This window comes from Ostrea edulis, chromosome 2 (assembly GCF_947568905.1).
Source record: "Ostrea edulis chromosome 2, xbOstEdul1.1, whole genome shotgun sequence".
Classification (NCBI taxonomy): Eukaryota; Metazoa; Mollusca; class Bivalvia; order Ostreida; family Ostreidae; genus Ostrea; species Ostrea edulis.
The window spans coordinates 109,195,369-109,211,711 of record NC_079165.1 but is presented as its reverse complement, the minus strand read 5'-3'; the positions used below and the strand labels follow the sequence as shown (position 1 = coordinate 109,211,711).

At 35.0% G+C, this 16,343-nt stretch overlaps 1 protein-coding gene across 1 annotated transcript in view; it reads right to left on the bottom strand.

Annotated features, from left to right (window-relative positions):
* LOC125678768 (hemicentin-2-like) overlaps positions 1–16,343 on the bottom strand; it is a 50,445-nt gene that overhangs the window by 24,630 nt on the left and 9,472 nt on the right. The window contains exons 7-11 of the mRNA XM_056153579.1: positions 14,735–15,043; positions 12,241–12,519; positions 4,384–4,506; positions 4,145–4,169; positions 2,209–2,246 (exon numbers count right to left, since the gene is read on the bottom strand). Coding sequence (XP_056009554.1) covers positions 2,209–2,246; positions 4,145–4,169; positions 4,384–4,506; positions 12,241–12,519; positions 14,735–15,043 — 774 coding nt within the window. The remainder of the gene's footprint in view (positions 1–2,208; positions 2,247–4,144; positions 4,170–4,383; positions 4,507–12,240; positions 12,520–14,734; positions 15,044–16,343) is intronic.

Sequence of the window (16,343 nt, the reverse complement as noted above, 5' to 3'; positions counted from 1 at the left end):
TTGTTCAATCAATATGAAAATGCCAGGTGCACATCTTCATATGGTACGAAATGAGTGTACAAATGTTCAGAAAAAATCCATGCATTAGTTTCAAAATCATGTCTACAGAGAGCTGGACAGACATGGAGATTCTAATATACCCCCAAACTTTGTTTGTGGGGGTCGGTGTGCATAATAAACAAACCTTTGACCATGCAGTTGATTTTAAAATGAATAGGGGTAATCCACTCCTTAAGATGTACCAGTGTACCAAGTTTGATGTCTGTCAAGTAAAGGGTTCTTCAATTATTGAATGGACAGTATATTCCTATGTCCAGTTATACCCTTGACCTTTGACCATGCACCTTCAAAATCAACAAGGGTCATCTTCTACTGAAGATGTACCAGTGTACCAAGTTTGATGTCTGCTGTCAAGCAAAGGGTTTGCCAGATATTGAGCTGACAGTACATGTATATCATTATGTCCAGTTTTACCTTTGACCATGTGACTTCAAAATCAATAGGGGTCATCTTGTCCTAAAGATGTACTAGTGTACCAATTGTGATGTCTGTCAAGCAAAGGGTTCTCAAGATATTGAGTGGAGAGTATATTCCTATGTCCAGTTTGACCCTTGACCTTTCACTATGTGACCTCAAAATCAATATGGGACATCTTCGTCTAAAGATGTACCAGTGTACCAAGTTTGATGTCAATCAAGGGTTGTCTAGACATTGAGCGGTCAGTATAATCCTATGTCCAGTTTGACATTTGATTGATTGATTGATTGTATATTGTTTAACAATCAGAGAATATTTCACTCATATGGAGATGTCACAATTACCAGGGAAGGGCTGCAAAATTTAGGTCTATGCTTGGCGCTTACGGCCTTTGAGCAGGGAGGGATCTTTATCATGTCACACCTGCTGTGACACGGGACCTCGGTTTTTGCAGTCTCATCCGAAGGACCGCCCCATTTAGCCACCTCTTACGACAAGCAAGAAATATTGAGGACCTATTCTAATCTGGATCCTTGACCATTTGACCTCAAAATCCATAAGGGTCATCTACTCCTTAGGATGTACCAGTGTACCAAGTTTGATGTCTGTCAAGGAAAGGGTTCTCAAGATATTGAGTGGACAGTAAATTCCTATGTCCAGTTTGACCCTTGACCTTTGACCACGTGACTCAAAATCAATAGGGGTAATCTACTTCTTGGGATGTACCAGTGTACCAAGTTTAATGTCTGTCAAGCAAAGGATTTTCTATAAATTTAGTGGTCAGTATATTCCTACGTCCAGTTTGACCTTTGACCATGTGACCTCAAAATCAATAGGGGCCATCTACCACTTAAGATATACCAGTGTACCAAGTTTTATGTCTGTCAAGCAAAGGGTTCTCACGATATTGAGCGGACAGTGTCTTCCTATGTCCACAGTGAACTGAGCCTTGATTTTTTGACCTGAAAATCGATAGGGGTCCTTCTCTACTCAAAACCAGCTCACATATGTAATATCATTATGATCAAGTGAATGGTTCTCAAGATATTGAGCAGACAACATGTGGTCTACCAACCGACTGACAGGTGCAAAGCAATATGCCCCTCATCTTCGAAGGGAGCATAAAAATTCGGCATATATAGACTAACATCATGCTTGCCTACATTCAAAGCTTATATGGCTCCGTCCCAAAAACACATTCAGCAAGTTATCAGACTAAAAGAAGTACTAAATCGTAAGTGGTTGGACTGTAAACACGCCGCCATTGTGACTGAATACGTTTTGCACAGGTCTGTAATTATGGTACATGTAATAAAGATAAGGACCTCAATTGTTTTAAATATATTTAAACAATTATGAAATAGGGTTGGGGATGACCCCAGGGCACTTGCCAAAACAGAATACTCAATGCATTTTGACACTTGCAGAAAGAATATTAATAATGGTTTAGGGGTGGGGAGCTCACAAAATGAGGGGGTTCGGATGCAAAAAATTTAAAGGCAAACACTTGTGTGTGGACATTACTTATGATAGCTTCTATTTTTGACTGGTGCTGACAGACAGACAGATAGATGCATAGATCTGCTGTGTCATACCAAACTTTATTGTACGTAACAAAGTTGTAGGGTACGTGTGACAAAGTGATACCCATATATTGCCGTGGTTTAAAGGTAACACAAAAAATGTGCAAACTGTCAGATTTTGAACATATCTGAAATATAATAAACATACCTTCATCAGTGTCCTCTCTTTCATTCAATTTTGCTTTGCTGCAATGGAAAAGTTTTAACATCAAACTATGATAGTCTTCTTTTGCAGTCAAGTTAAACATTTTTCTTTTCTTTATTTTCTTTTTGTTTTATTACAATCAAGAATACATCATTCTCCAGACCTTATATTATTATATAATTTTGCATTCAAAACTTTAGAATACATGATACTAATGAGAAAACATAACTCGAATTACTTCAAAACATGTAATTCATAGATTCTCTAAAGCCAAACAATTTATCAAGTTTGTTGCAGCATGCACTGCATCAATTTTTAAGAGATCGAAATTTATAACATCAAAAAATAATATCCGTCCCCTCCAACTCCCTTTGTCCAAAATATCTAAATTTGAAATCTTTTAAAATCAAAATTCTTATTCCAATGCAGAAAAGATCTAGACACCGTATGGTGATGTCTAAGTGACAAAAACGAAATTGTAACTGGATGTTGTAGACACAAGATAGAAGTGATGTCAATCTTTATATGCTCACTTGTTCAAAATATTGGTGGTGAGGTTGTTCCCAACACAGCAACAGAATTTAAGTCTATAAGAATACATTGGAAGTATGTTTTTTGATGTAAAAAAAAGATCATTGTTGGCATGTATATGAAAGTCACAAAAGGGTTCTAGTGACAATTGATGATGTGCTTCCAATTAAAATATTCAAAACGCAATGCAATTGAAATTTCAACTAAAATAAAGAAGATTAAAAAAAGAAATGAAACTGAAATTTCAAGATCAAAATCTTACTGGCAAATGTGAAGAACTGACATTGATCAGCTGTACGGAAACTTCCCATTTGAAAGGGCCTCTTTGCAGGCAATGCAGGTCATCTAGTCATGTCAGGCAGGGGTGTGGGGGAGAAATGTTTTCAAAAAGACATGAACTTCTAATAACGTTGATGAATTAGAATAAAGTAATGTTCTTTGAAGCTTGAAATACCTTTTTCAATATCAATTAAAATAGCAATGCCAATAATTAGAAGTTCCAGATATTACATGATATTCCATCATCACCTGCATATGGTGTGTATATATGTATCTCAACTGATTCAATACGCAAGAGCTTGTTCTGCGTATGATCAGTTTTAAAATTGAGGCAGGCTACTGACAAACAGGTTGATGGTGCAGGGGGTTCAACAGCCTCGTTTAAAGTCAGCACACATTTCACAAATTCTATGGTCGTTATAAGCTAGATTTAGTTTGCCAATACAACCTATCATTGGGGCAAATGATGTCTGATGTATTTCATACCAATTGTTAGGCCATTCTTGGCACACTGATTTTGACTACAGATAACTTTGTTTACCTGATCAAGATATCAGTTTTTCTTGGGAGGTAGCTTCAATGTTCAACCCATTTGAAATCATTTCAAAAACTTCGAAATACCTGACTGACTTATATGTGCAGCATATCTGCAATCTCTTGTTGTCTATGTCCACTTTTTGACAAACATATAATCACATTTCTAAAAAGGGTAGACAAATAGTTTACCTTTTGAAGCCATCTTGCTGATTTCCAGATATTTGACTGATGATATGTGTCATATTTATAGAATTAATACAATGATGTCATTATAAATACTGTAAGTACTCATAAACATCAACTCATGGCAACAGTTTCTTTAGATATCTGGTATATCCAGGGGTCTGTGTTTGCCCAACTCTCTATTTTGTATTGCTTATAGGAGTTATGAGATTGCATGATCATAGTTCGTAACATCTTCTGTAATCACCTTTCATACGAGAGAACTGAAAATTGATGTTGCTATCATTGCTATTTCTGCTGCCATTTTTATTACAGACTTATGGCCAGGTTCTGTAGATAGCAATATTGAGGAACAACTTTGCCTTGAATAAATTAATATTCATTGAAACACGCACAAGTTAATATTTACCTTAGATGAAGATCTTTTTTATCCCCTGAAACAAAAACATTTTTTTTTACTTCTGATATCAAATTTATGAAAATCTAGCTAACATCTTGTGTGTTCTTATGTAACATAGATAAAGCTCGAAACATTTCACAGATTGGTGGTGAGATTGAAACACAGACTAACCAAACAGTCATACACCAAAACATGAAATGTGCAAAAATATTCAAAGCTAAACCTCAAATATCAATGATTGAAGTTACCTTCTGATTGTCGGACTCTTCGTAAGATAAATAGAATCCCAATAACTACAAGGACAGCAAACAGTATTCCTCCAACAGCTCCTCCAGCAATCAGTGGCAAATTGTCTGTTGTGTCACCATTAACTACAGCAAGAATGATTTCAAAATTCTTATTCTTAAAGCAAATGCATGGTTGCTGAGGCATATTGCTCTTCAATACCTTTTGATATTTAGCATCTTTTTTTCCCTGAGGTCCATAGTTACTCAGGTACATTAGGTTAGGTTTTCTTAAAAGTAGGTCAAACTCCAAGGTCAATGTCATAAGATGAAACTTTGGTACCAAAGCAAAGTCTTGTAACAAGAAATGCACATATCATGAAATGTGAGAGCCCTATTTAATACACACCATTCCAAAGTTACAAGCGAGGTTATAGTTTCAGACAGACAGACAAGATGAAACCAATATGCCCCCTGACTAAAATATTGGGGGCATAAAAACAAGAAGCCCTATGGGCCACATCCCTCACTTGAGTCACCTTGGCCCATATTTAAAGATTTTCCCTATACATATTTGCATGTAAAACTTTGATCCCCTATTGTGGCCCCACCCTACTCCTGGAGGGCAAACTTGAATCTGCACTATGTCCAGAAGCTTTCGTGTAAATGTAAACTTTGCTGGGCCAATGGTTCTTGAGAAGGACAATTTTTAAAGATTTCCCCTATATATTTGTATTTAAAACATTTTTGTTAGGCAATCCTTTGTGTTTTATATAAGAGAAAGTTCACTTGTAGTGAAAAGGTTACCTGTAGGTGTCCAATAAGTTGACAATTGCTGTCCATTATTTTTAAGAATGGACAGATACTGTCCGTTCTTAAAAATAATGCACAGTAATTGTCAACTTATTGGACAGTGCCTGGAGGTAAACCCAATAACTTATTAGACGGCTACAGGTAGGCTGAAAATAAGAGAAAGACAATATGTTTGTTAGAGGTGCGCGGTATTACCGCGGTATTTTTTTGGTACCTGTATCTACCGCGGTAAACGAGGCGAAATACCAGTATATTCAAGTCTGATAACTCAACAAAAATATAAAGGAGTAGGTACGGTTTTGGCCAAATTCTGCCCGGTGTTTATGGAGGAAAATTATTTTGCGTTGCAGATGTGTTCCTGTCAAATTCCTGAAAGAGTAACTTATACTAACTCTCAAAAGCATATGGAAATCAATTCATCTACGCGCATGCGTAGTACATAATCAAATAAAGTAAGGGCTTTCAGGCTATTTGTGGTGTTTTCATGGTTTCTGTATTGATAAACTTGTGAAATTGAACACCTCTTCCCTCGTCGCCCGGAATAATTTTTATATGGATTAAAAATTTACTAAATAACTGATCGTGGCGGTTAAAGAGGGAACGAGAATCATTTGAGTAATAAATATATTTTCAAATAATATATGCTCATATAGTTATTCATTTAAACACTTTGACATTTATTAAAATCATCATAATAATAAAAATCCGGATAAATTTAAGCCTATATCTTACAGCCCGGATGCCATTTTTGTTGTTATGACTAAAGTGTAAACAGAACGGTGTATAAATAGCACCAACCGACGATTCGTGAGAATTCATGTTACATACCAGGCAAACTACATTTAAATAGTTTATATAACGATGGACGATTCTTTTAATAAATAATATATTCCTTGAAGATTCAAGCATTATTTTATACCATTCACATTCATTTGATATAAATGGGAAACGGCATGTGGTATATTACATATGTAACAGCAGACGACAATGTCCACCTAGGTACGTACGTACATCAGTGACGTATTTAGTGCGAGTGTAACATTTTGTATTTTTCAAAGACAACAATTTATTTGTCAGAAAGTTTACGATGGTTATTCACGAATATAAAATTTCACGCACACTATCTATAATTATACACCGCTGCGGTGGGCGAGCGGTTAAAGCATTCGCCCCGCATGCGGAAGGCCCGGGGTTCGAAATCCGGCCGCAACAGGTTAAAACAGGTAGTGACAGTTCCATCGCCAAACGCTCGGCATCAGGTGTGAATGTCACGGGTCCTCGGATATTACCTTAAAAACGTATGACAGGTGTCACAATATGGCACTGGGGGCCATTGGGGTTCTTCAGTGTTCTACTATATCTGCAATGGTTACAAAACTATTTCGTTGTTTGGGGACCCCCATTGGTTAATGACTTACACTTTTGAAAAAAAAAAAACAATACAAAACAATAAAAGTTTGTGTAGCTAAGATAGGGATTAATATACATTTCTTGCAAGGCACTTTTTACTTGCATTAGTCCTAGAAGGAATCTATATGTTTACTTACTCATTAAAATTATTTTTAAATGCTATGATTGAGGTGCCTGAAAGATAATTTGCTCCATATGTGTTACTCATATTACGATATGCATTTTAATTTACAATGATTGAAATTGAAATAGATTATAGATGCATAGATCGTTTTTCAAAAAAAAAAAAAAAGGGGGGGGGGACTTCTCGAAAACATTGACAAACACAAAAATAGGGATTTTGGTATCATTGGTCAATGAAGTGGGTTGATTACATGTATCCAATGTATCACTTACGATTACATTTCATCTATCTTTCTCTACTACTATAAAATGCAGTCCGGGGGAGGGGGGTTACACAAAGCGAATACACAACATATGTATATATTGAGACTCGCAGTATTGAGCATTCCGTCAAAATTTTGTTTTTCTCCATTCGAGATAAATATACGATGTATGTATATATACTTGCATAATAAGAAAATGCAGTTTATATTTGAATGGTTTTCTTTTATCATGGGGCAGGGGTTGGTTAGCAAGTCTTAAGTTTTATTTCTCTTGTATAAACTATCGAATGATTTTTTTTACTTTAAAACTTTTAAGAGGGTTTCTTTGGGCAAAAGTGGATACAATGACACTAAATTGCGCAAACCAAGTGTTGGGGTGTACCAACTTTGTATCGCTCAGTTGTACAGTACCGAACACATTGACGATTTTTTGTGTGGAAAAGCCTGATAGTGGTAAGTGAGAGTGTGTGTGAATATGTGTATGGGAGACGGTCTGTTTGAGACATGGTATATTTATGAGAGAGAGAGAGAGAGAGAGAGAGAGAGAGAGAGAGAGAGAGAGAGAGAGAGAAGTATTTTGACTTAAAACGTTTTTCATGTATTATTTGTTTATTTTACGTCCTTTCGAGAACTTTTCACTCAAATTGAGAAATCATCAGCTGTATATATGTGAAGTACCACATATAAAACCTATGCTTAGCACTTAAGGCTATAGTATTGATTTTTTTTTTAACGTGCCAACACATGTTGTGACACAGGACCTCCTTTTTAAGGTCACGAAAAGCTGAAGATATCGAATAGTGATGAATTCAAAATTGCGTAATTTCTATAAAGAATACAAAATAAAGAGTAGGGCAAACACGGACCCCTGGACACAGTCGAGGTGGCATCAGGTGCCTATCTGAAAGACCCGTGATTCTCACTTTTGTCGAACGTTTGTCGAAGAGCACATGTATGTCTACGTCTCAGGTTCGACGTGGTATGTCATGAGCGGGGTTCGGACACACTAGATCTCCCGGTTACGAAGCGAATGCCCTACCACTGATAACCGTTTCATAATTATCTTCCCTTTGAAGTTGTATTTCTAGTTTCTCAGAAACACTGCGTTTTTTCCTGAGTATACCTATGAAATGACATTTTGCTCCAACTTAATATCACGCATATAAGAATATATATATATGGAATATTGCGTATGCCAATTAAAAACAAATACCGATGAATTCTATTAAGTTCCGATTCGTGAAGAATTACATTGGTGATAACCCAAACTTCGCATAAAATTCAGTGATTTGAATTTGAGCTGCCTTTGATGTCATCATTTTTTTTTCCCGAATGCACGCGAGACTCTAACAAATATAAATAAAAAATCTTAAAATTCGCCACAATAAAGGAAGTTGGAGACAGAAATAAGAAATCACTGTTACCAGTATATAAATGTTTCTTTAATTAATTTGGTGTTCAAACCATTATACTTCTGTACCAGAAAAGCTTTCCGCGAATACCTGCAGTTTTTGCCCCAGTGCGGCATATCTGATGTGGTTTCAATTTCCATTTAATACCCATTCAAATCAGTACAAAAACCAATAATTTCACATTTATTAACAATTAATACTTCTATGTGTGATACAGTTTTTATTTTCCTATTCAAAACATCTCTTGGGGGAGAACTCTCATATATTACGTCAAAATTAACGTCAAATTTTGTGACGTCGTCAGGTTAATATAAAGTTTTCCATTGAATATATTACAGCTACTATGGTAGATCAAGAATAACATGGTCATTTTCATAAATGGCACATTCTCAAATACCAGATTTAGTATTTTGGTGAATTTCCTTGACAGGGCAGATTTTGGCTAAAACCGTACCTTGTTCTTTGAAACAAAGTTAACATATCAAGAAAAAACAATTACAGAAATTTGTACAGCAGTGACGCACTTTATTTACATCATTCCTTCGTTGTGATGTAATGAAAGGTAAGTTTAATAACTGTACACAATCGATAAAACATACAGTCTAAAACGCGATAATTTGATTATTAATAATATGAAAACAAATCAAAATTTAAAAAAACAATAGAAAATGTTTCATTAAGTAAATATTTTAACTTATAAGGTAGATTATCAAAATTGTTTTTATGTTGTTTGGTTTATACGGGTCGAATAACATTTCCGCCTATTAGGCAAACCCTGAGTAAAAAAATATAAAAAAGCAGATACAGACTTGTGCGTTCAAAACCACTGTTCTTTGTGCGAGTACAAATTCCTGCTGATTCTGAACGCCGGGTTTGAGGTACAAGAATGTAGGAATTGTGGTCGAAGAACAAGAACACGTTCGTGCGCACATGTTCTCGTTATTCTCTTTAGAGAAGTGGACAGGCGTATCCTACATGTAGAAGTTCTCGTCATTCATGACTCTAAGAACTTTTAGACTTTGAGATCGTGTCAAATAAATTCCACATATTTTCCCCCTAGTTATTTTCATAGTCGTTCCAGTCAGTAGCTATATATATATAGTCTAGTCACAGTCGATTCTAGTCATGATACAGAGACACTGCCATATAGTATGTACTATATATGCTTACTTTTAGGTTTGGATTAAACTTTTTTTCAGTTAACTGGTTTCAAAATAAATTTAAACAAGATATTTTCCTTATTATTTATATTTGAATAAATTAAATGCAATTTACAATCAATAAACTAATAACTGTTCATTATATATACAATAAATCACAACTAAAATCCGCTAAAAATTGAACCATAATATTTAAAGATTAAATCTGCGGTATGCCGTGGTTTGTACCGCAGTATTTTGTAAATACCACGGTATACCACAGTACATTTATTTTCTGCGGTACCCAACTCTAACGTTTGTCAAAGAGATACAAATATAATTTTGAATTCCCTACAAGTAAGAATCAACACAGATATAGGAAAAATCACTGAAACACTTAAAAACGATATTTCCCCTTAGTAGAATTCTCTGCTTCAACTTTATGATTCACAATTTTTAAAATTCCATTGACCATTACTATATCGTGCATCAAAACTTAAATTTGAAAGACATATTTCCATACTGTATTTGAATTTCGCTGGATTCAGAGGCACATTCCAAAACTTCTTCACAGTGCTTTTTTTATGTTTTCTTTATTAGCATATCCTAATTCTGAATTATTATTTTCGCTTTCATGAATAATTTCATTTCACGAGTTGGGCGTATTGAGTTCTTTTGGCTGGCGTTAATTATTTCCTCATCCAAATATTCGAAAACATGCACAATGCTTTTCAAATCAAAATTTGGGTCCATAACTTTCTCACCCTCCATATCCAGAATATAACACTCATTAAGATAACATTAGCAGTACTTTCATTAAAATCCTTAAATTTTGATTGTGCAATGAAATGCTCTCCCCATCAGAGGAAGACATGTTGATATGGCTCAGTACTATAGAAAGAGTGAATATAAAACCTGCAGTAGAAGACTACTCACCTGACACTGTCCAATAAGTGAACAAAAGAAACAGAATTCTACGCAAGACTGGTTATATTGTCAGACTAATCAAAAATAGCTTTATTCATAATTATCATTGTCAATGGGTTTACCTGAGACTGTCCATTCTTAGAACGAAAGATGTAATATGTTTTAAGTAGGATATAAGCCTCAAACTGTCCATTCTGTGAGAGAAAGAACTAGTGATCGAGGCCCTACCCTCAAACTGTCCATTCTGTGAGAGAAAGAACTGATCGAGGCCCTACGGGACCTCGATCAGTTCTTTCTCTCACAGAAGTAGGGCCTCGATCAGTTCTTTCTCTCACAGAAGTAGGGCCTCGATCAGTTCTTTTTCTCACAGAAGTAGGGCCTCGATCAGTTCTTTTTCTCACAGAATGGACAGTTTGAGGCTTATATCCTTTACATAAAAGCTTTCATCCCTTAATAGGCGGAAATCATATCTGACCTGCATTAACCAAACAACATAAAAGCAATTCTTATAATCTACCTTATATTAAATGTTTTCTTAATGAATTAAATGTTTCTATTAATTTTTTTAAAATTTTTGATATGTTTTCAAATCATCAATAATAAAATTGTCACTTTTTATACTTCATATGTTTTACCGATTGTGTAGTTATCATAGATTTACCTTTCATTATATCACAATGAAGGAATGATGTAAATAAAGTGAGTCACTGCGTACACAAATTTCTCTATAATTATTTTTTCCCCTTCATATTTTTCCTTTGCTTCAATTTTTATATTTTTGTTAAGAGTTATCAGACTTGAATATACCAGTATTTCACCTTGTGTACCATGGCACATACTGGCACCAGAAAAATACTGGTACACCCGGTCACTATAGTAATACCGTGCACCTCTATCAGCCATAGAACTTTTATGTTTAAAGGTTTTCACCGACAAGTTCGTGATTTAAAAAAAATGCCTCCTTCATCTATGAAAAGTGAAGGTAACGAACAGTAATTAATATCATAACTCCTATAAGCAATACAAAATATTTTATTGGCAATAAACGTGAAAAATAAAAAGCCTCCCTCCCTCATCTGTTTTTGAGAAAATTGGCCTGAGAACCAGAGAATTAATTTTATGTGGCCTAAGCCACATGAGAGAAGTGTTCACAAACTATTTTACATCCTGCACCCCTCTTAGATCCACTATAACTTTTAGGAAAATAACTGGACCCCCCTGTCTCGACATTATGCACATCTACAAATGGCAAGGAAGCATTGTACAACGTTTCAAGTCTATCAGATAACCCATAGAGGAGGAAAAGAGTTTACAAGATTTTGTGACAGACTGACAACCTTACAGATGGACAGAAAAAACATATGCTCACGGACACTATTTCACAAAACATGGAGAATCCTCAACACTAATAAGACTAACATGATCTTACTGTTCTGGATAAGGCTAAGGTCACAAATTCAGATCATGGAATGAAATAAAGCCATGGTCTGGAGTTTGCATATATAGCTGTAGCTCTCCTACCAGCCCAGAATGGGAGATGATTGATCATACATTTTGGCTATGGTTTGTAATAATGTGCAGAACACAAAGGAGTTTCTTTGATAACCAAGTTCAGTGTGGAATAATAACTTGAAAAGCTCCTATTCTGTATCTAAATATTACAAGGACTGACTACATCAGAATATAGTGTCAACATGTCCATCTGAAGACGAGCATGCATATACATATTAGTAAAACTTTCAAAACCTTTAAAAAGATTTTGAAGATATGTCTACATTAATGTTTTGTATCTACCTTGTGTTATGCACTCTTCCTCTTCTTCAGAATATGTTTCTCCGTTGTCATTAAATGCAATGACTTGAAAGGAATACTGCATTCCACCTTGTAAACCTTCAATTGTTCCATTTGGATTTGAAAAGACTGAAGAATTGATTTGATGACCTTGAGTAGATTCATAGGACACAATGAATTGTTGTGGTGCCCCACCATTAAAACTTGGTGACCATCTTAGCACTGCAGTTCCTGGAGCAAGCTTACAATTCACTGATATACTATGTGGAGAATCCGGCTTTCCTGCAATGATAAACATTCAAGATTTTTCAGTTTTTTTCAGTTTGTATTTCAATATATTCCTTTGTTTTTTCCTTAACAAGAGGCCCAGAAGCCTGAGTATTAATCAAAGTTATCACTAGCTCAAAAGGCTACAAAATCTCTAATATTTTATTCTCTTTGGCATATCTAAGCTGAATTCTTGTATTCAGCAGCAGCATAAAACAAGATGGGCTCTTAAACATTTTACTATACATGTATATATTGGCCTCACCCTGAAATCATGTCTAATATTTTAAAATAAAACAACTGAATGGGCAGTAAATGGTATGTTTAATGTTTCTGTTTTATTAATTGATAAAATTCTTGTCTGTTTACAAAACAAACTCAGTATGCCTGGTTTCTAATTTTGTTTCTGTTATGATTTCATTAATTATTATGTTTATTCAGATAAAGGCACGATTAGACAAAGAATAACAATTGACATGACACAATATCACATAAAATAACACATTCTAATAAATAATATCACATTTTGCATTTACAGTCACAGATTGGAATTTGAAATTTTCCCAGCACTAGGCTCACTTAATAAACATAACATAAATACTGCCCTTTATCTTGGATAACCCCCCAAAAGCCAATATAATATTAAAATAAAAAACCTTATTTTGCATTAATAAAAAGATTTCAAAGTTGGTGCATTTATTTGCTCTTTAATCATGCTAAGATAGGTATACAAAACCAAGTTCCCATAAAGTTTTATTATCGCTAACTAAACAGAGCACAATGTTGTGTCGCTTTACACAAAGCAAAAATTCTAAGGAATGAGTAAAATGAAGTTTCAGAGTAACCTTACACAAAGAACAATCTCAAGAAAATTAACAGTTTGTAGATCTCTAAATTATACATAAAACTTACTCTCTCATTGTCAAGTCAAAACAAATTATAGATTTTATTCATAGCTGGATTATATATAATTCTAATCATCACAAGACCCCAGTATAAGGTGTAAACTGACCAATTAGCCAATTATATACTCAAGTGTGTACCTCCACAATGAAGCACTGGCGATTTTCACCCATTGTAACCAGATGACCTTATTATCACTTATATTAGTCTTGCATTATCTTTATCGATTATATTAGCCTTAATTACCGATTATATTATTAAATTTACAATGTATGTGAGTGATGCAGGCCTGTGGAATCGCACTGATCATATTTCGTCATTTTAGCTGATGAAATTATGTAAACCGCATTGCAAACAAATACATAAAGGTCACCATGTTTTGTACGACCTTTATGAGTAAAACTTGCGATACTGTTATTCCAGTACCTGCATCACCCATAGATGATTGGCAGTTGGGACAGTTTTGTTACCAAAAATGTACACTACTGCAGCTGCGTTTATTATAGCGCATTAGTGTCAATAATGTTAATCACGTACCCATTTCATATATATATACGTTTGTAAATTTGTCAAAAGGAGAAGAGAATAGAACCTGGTATTGTATCTGAATGTTGCGGAGCTTGTGTTAGAAATAAACTTTGAAACCAACGCGAGTTGAGTATAGGTAAGACTTTGTTGGTAGAAGTCTGAGTAATAAGACTTTGTTAGTATAAGTCTTCAGGTTAAGACTTTGTTGGAAGAAGTCTTAAACAATTAGTCCGGTTACACCATGTAAACATCTAATTACCACAGCCACACTATCCTCCAGCATTCCACAAAATCCATTTAAGGTCCGAGGGGGAAATTATTACACGCTTGGGTAACGGTGGGTATACGCTACCACAACTTCGAGAGATCGAGAGTGAAAAACAATGAAATGTGTTTTACGGGACCCAACTTCACTTCGAGAGATCGATAGTAAATATGCTTTCTGATATAGAGAAAAAAAAATCGGGACCATGATTTCACTTCGAGAGACCGAGAACTTCGAGAGATCGAAGTTCGAGCCATCGAGAGTCACCTGTATTAGCTAAAATATCTAGCCATTTTGGGTGACAATTTGGAATATTACATGCATTGTTTCAAAATTTGTGGCAAAAAAGAGGGGGAGGGGGGTGTCAAATCCGACACCGCATTGCGTAAGTGAGAAGCCAGGTGAAAATACCTGACTTTTGAAGCGGTGATTGTATTCATACGCAAGAAAATCTGATCACGTGACCAACTTCATGCAATCAAAATATAAGGAAACACATTGGCAACCTTTAATATTAGAAAATTATGTGCTTACTTTCTGGAATAACTTCAAAAATAAATTCACTGGATCCTGCACTGCTATCTGCTGTAACTATATAACTTCCAAACTCCTCTTCTGTCAAAGTGCTTTTGACATACGCTGTACGAACAGCTGATACATTTAGTTGTAAAACTGTTATATTTGCATTAGGGATTAGAATTCCATTGTTAGTTGAATTTCTTTTAAATGTCCATGATACTTTGGGTAGAGGGTATCCAATGAAATCTGTTGATATATTCAATCCCTCGTGTGTTTTTATTCCAATTTTCATACTTGACTTTCCATCTGAAGTCCGTGGTTTGCCTACAAAATATTCATAAATCATTTTATGTGAGGAATATGTCATTGAATCAACATCATTTCACAACACAACTAGGGCTCTTAAGGTAGTACTCTACATCGTCATAATGGCTGACTTCCTTTAAAACATGGATGAAAAAATCCTTTTCGATTTAAATACCTAGCCGAGGAGCTCAGTAGGTTAGAATACCGACTAAGATTGGTAAAACATTTTATTTTATTTGAAATCTTTGTTTTTGATATGCTTTCAATCAGGTCTATACATTACAAATACTTTTCACACATTTTAAAGATCAATATCAGTAAAATGACATGAAATTATCAATGAAGTACACATACTTTTAAATTGTTACGTAAAATCATAATTTAGTGGAAAAAGAACAAGGAGTAAATTGCTCACATTCATGTAAAATCTGCTTCTTTAAAAAACTTTAACAAAAAGAAAAGAAAGAAACTGCATACATGTGCGTGCACATGTACAGTAATCATGAATCAAATTGTTCTGGTTAAGACACTAATACTTAGTTACAAAGTAGAACAAGTAATACGCCCGTGAAATGCTTACATAGGGTGTTTTTCTTGTGCTATAATTGGTATAACTTTGCTTCAGGTAGTATCAGCCATTGAGGCTGTGACAAACTTTCATATGAACAAAGGGTCTTAGCTTAAAAATTGAGATTTCCTCAAATTGGCCCAAGTTCAACAACCTGTATTTTTTTCAAAAATGGAAGAAAATCAAAATCCTTCCCCAGATGCACATCTTCAATACCCATACAAACACTCCACAAAATAAGATGGTCCTCACTTGAAAACTGTGGAAGGAGTTGGGCGGACAAATTATGTACCCTCCATAGAATATTAATTTCCAAATAGACTAAGTTCAAAAACCTGTAATTTCCTCAAAAATTGTAGAAAGTCAAAATCCATCCCACATGCACATCTTCAGTACCTATACAAACACTCCACAAAATAAGAAGGTCCTCACTTGAAAACTGTGGGAGGAGTTGGGCAGACAAATTATGTACCCTCCATAGAACAATTATTTCCAAATAAAGGGGCAAAACTCCTGGAAAAAAGGTCGAAATGGATCAAAATTGCAGTATGATCTAGAGTGACCCACAAAGAAGCTACACAGCATGTTTCAGCATGATATGTGAAAGGGAAATGAAATTATAAAGAGAAAACCCCGAACGGATGGACGGTAAGACAGACGGACGGACGTACAGACATCGCTGTACCATAATACGTCCCGTCTAAAGACGGGCGTATAAAAAGTATAAAGGTACAATGTACTTGTGGACTT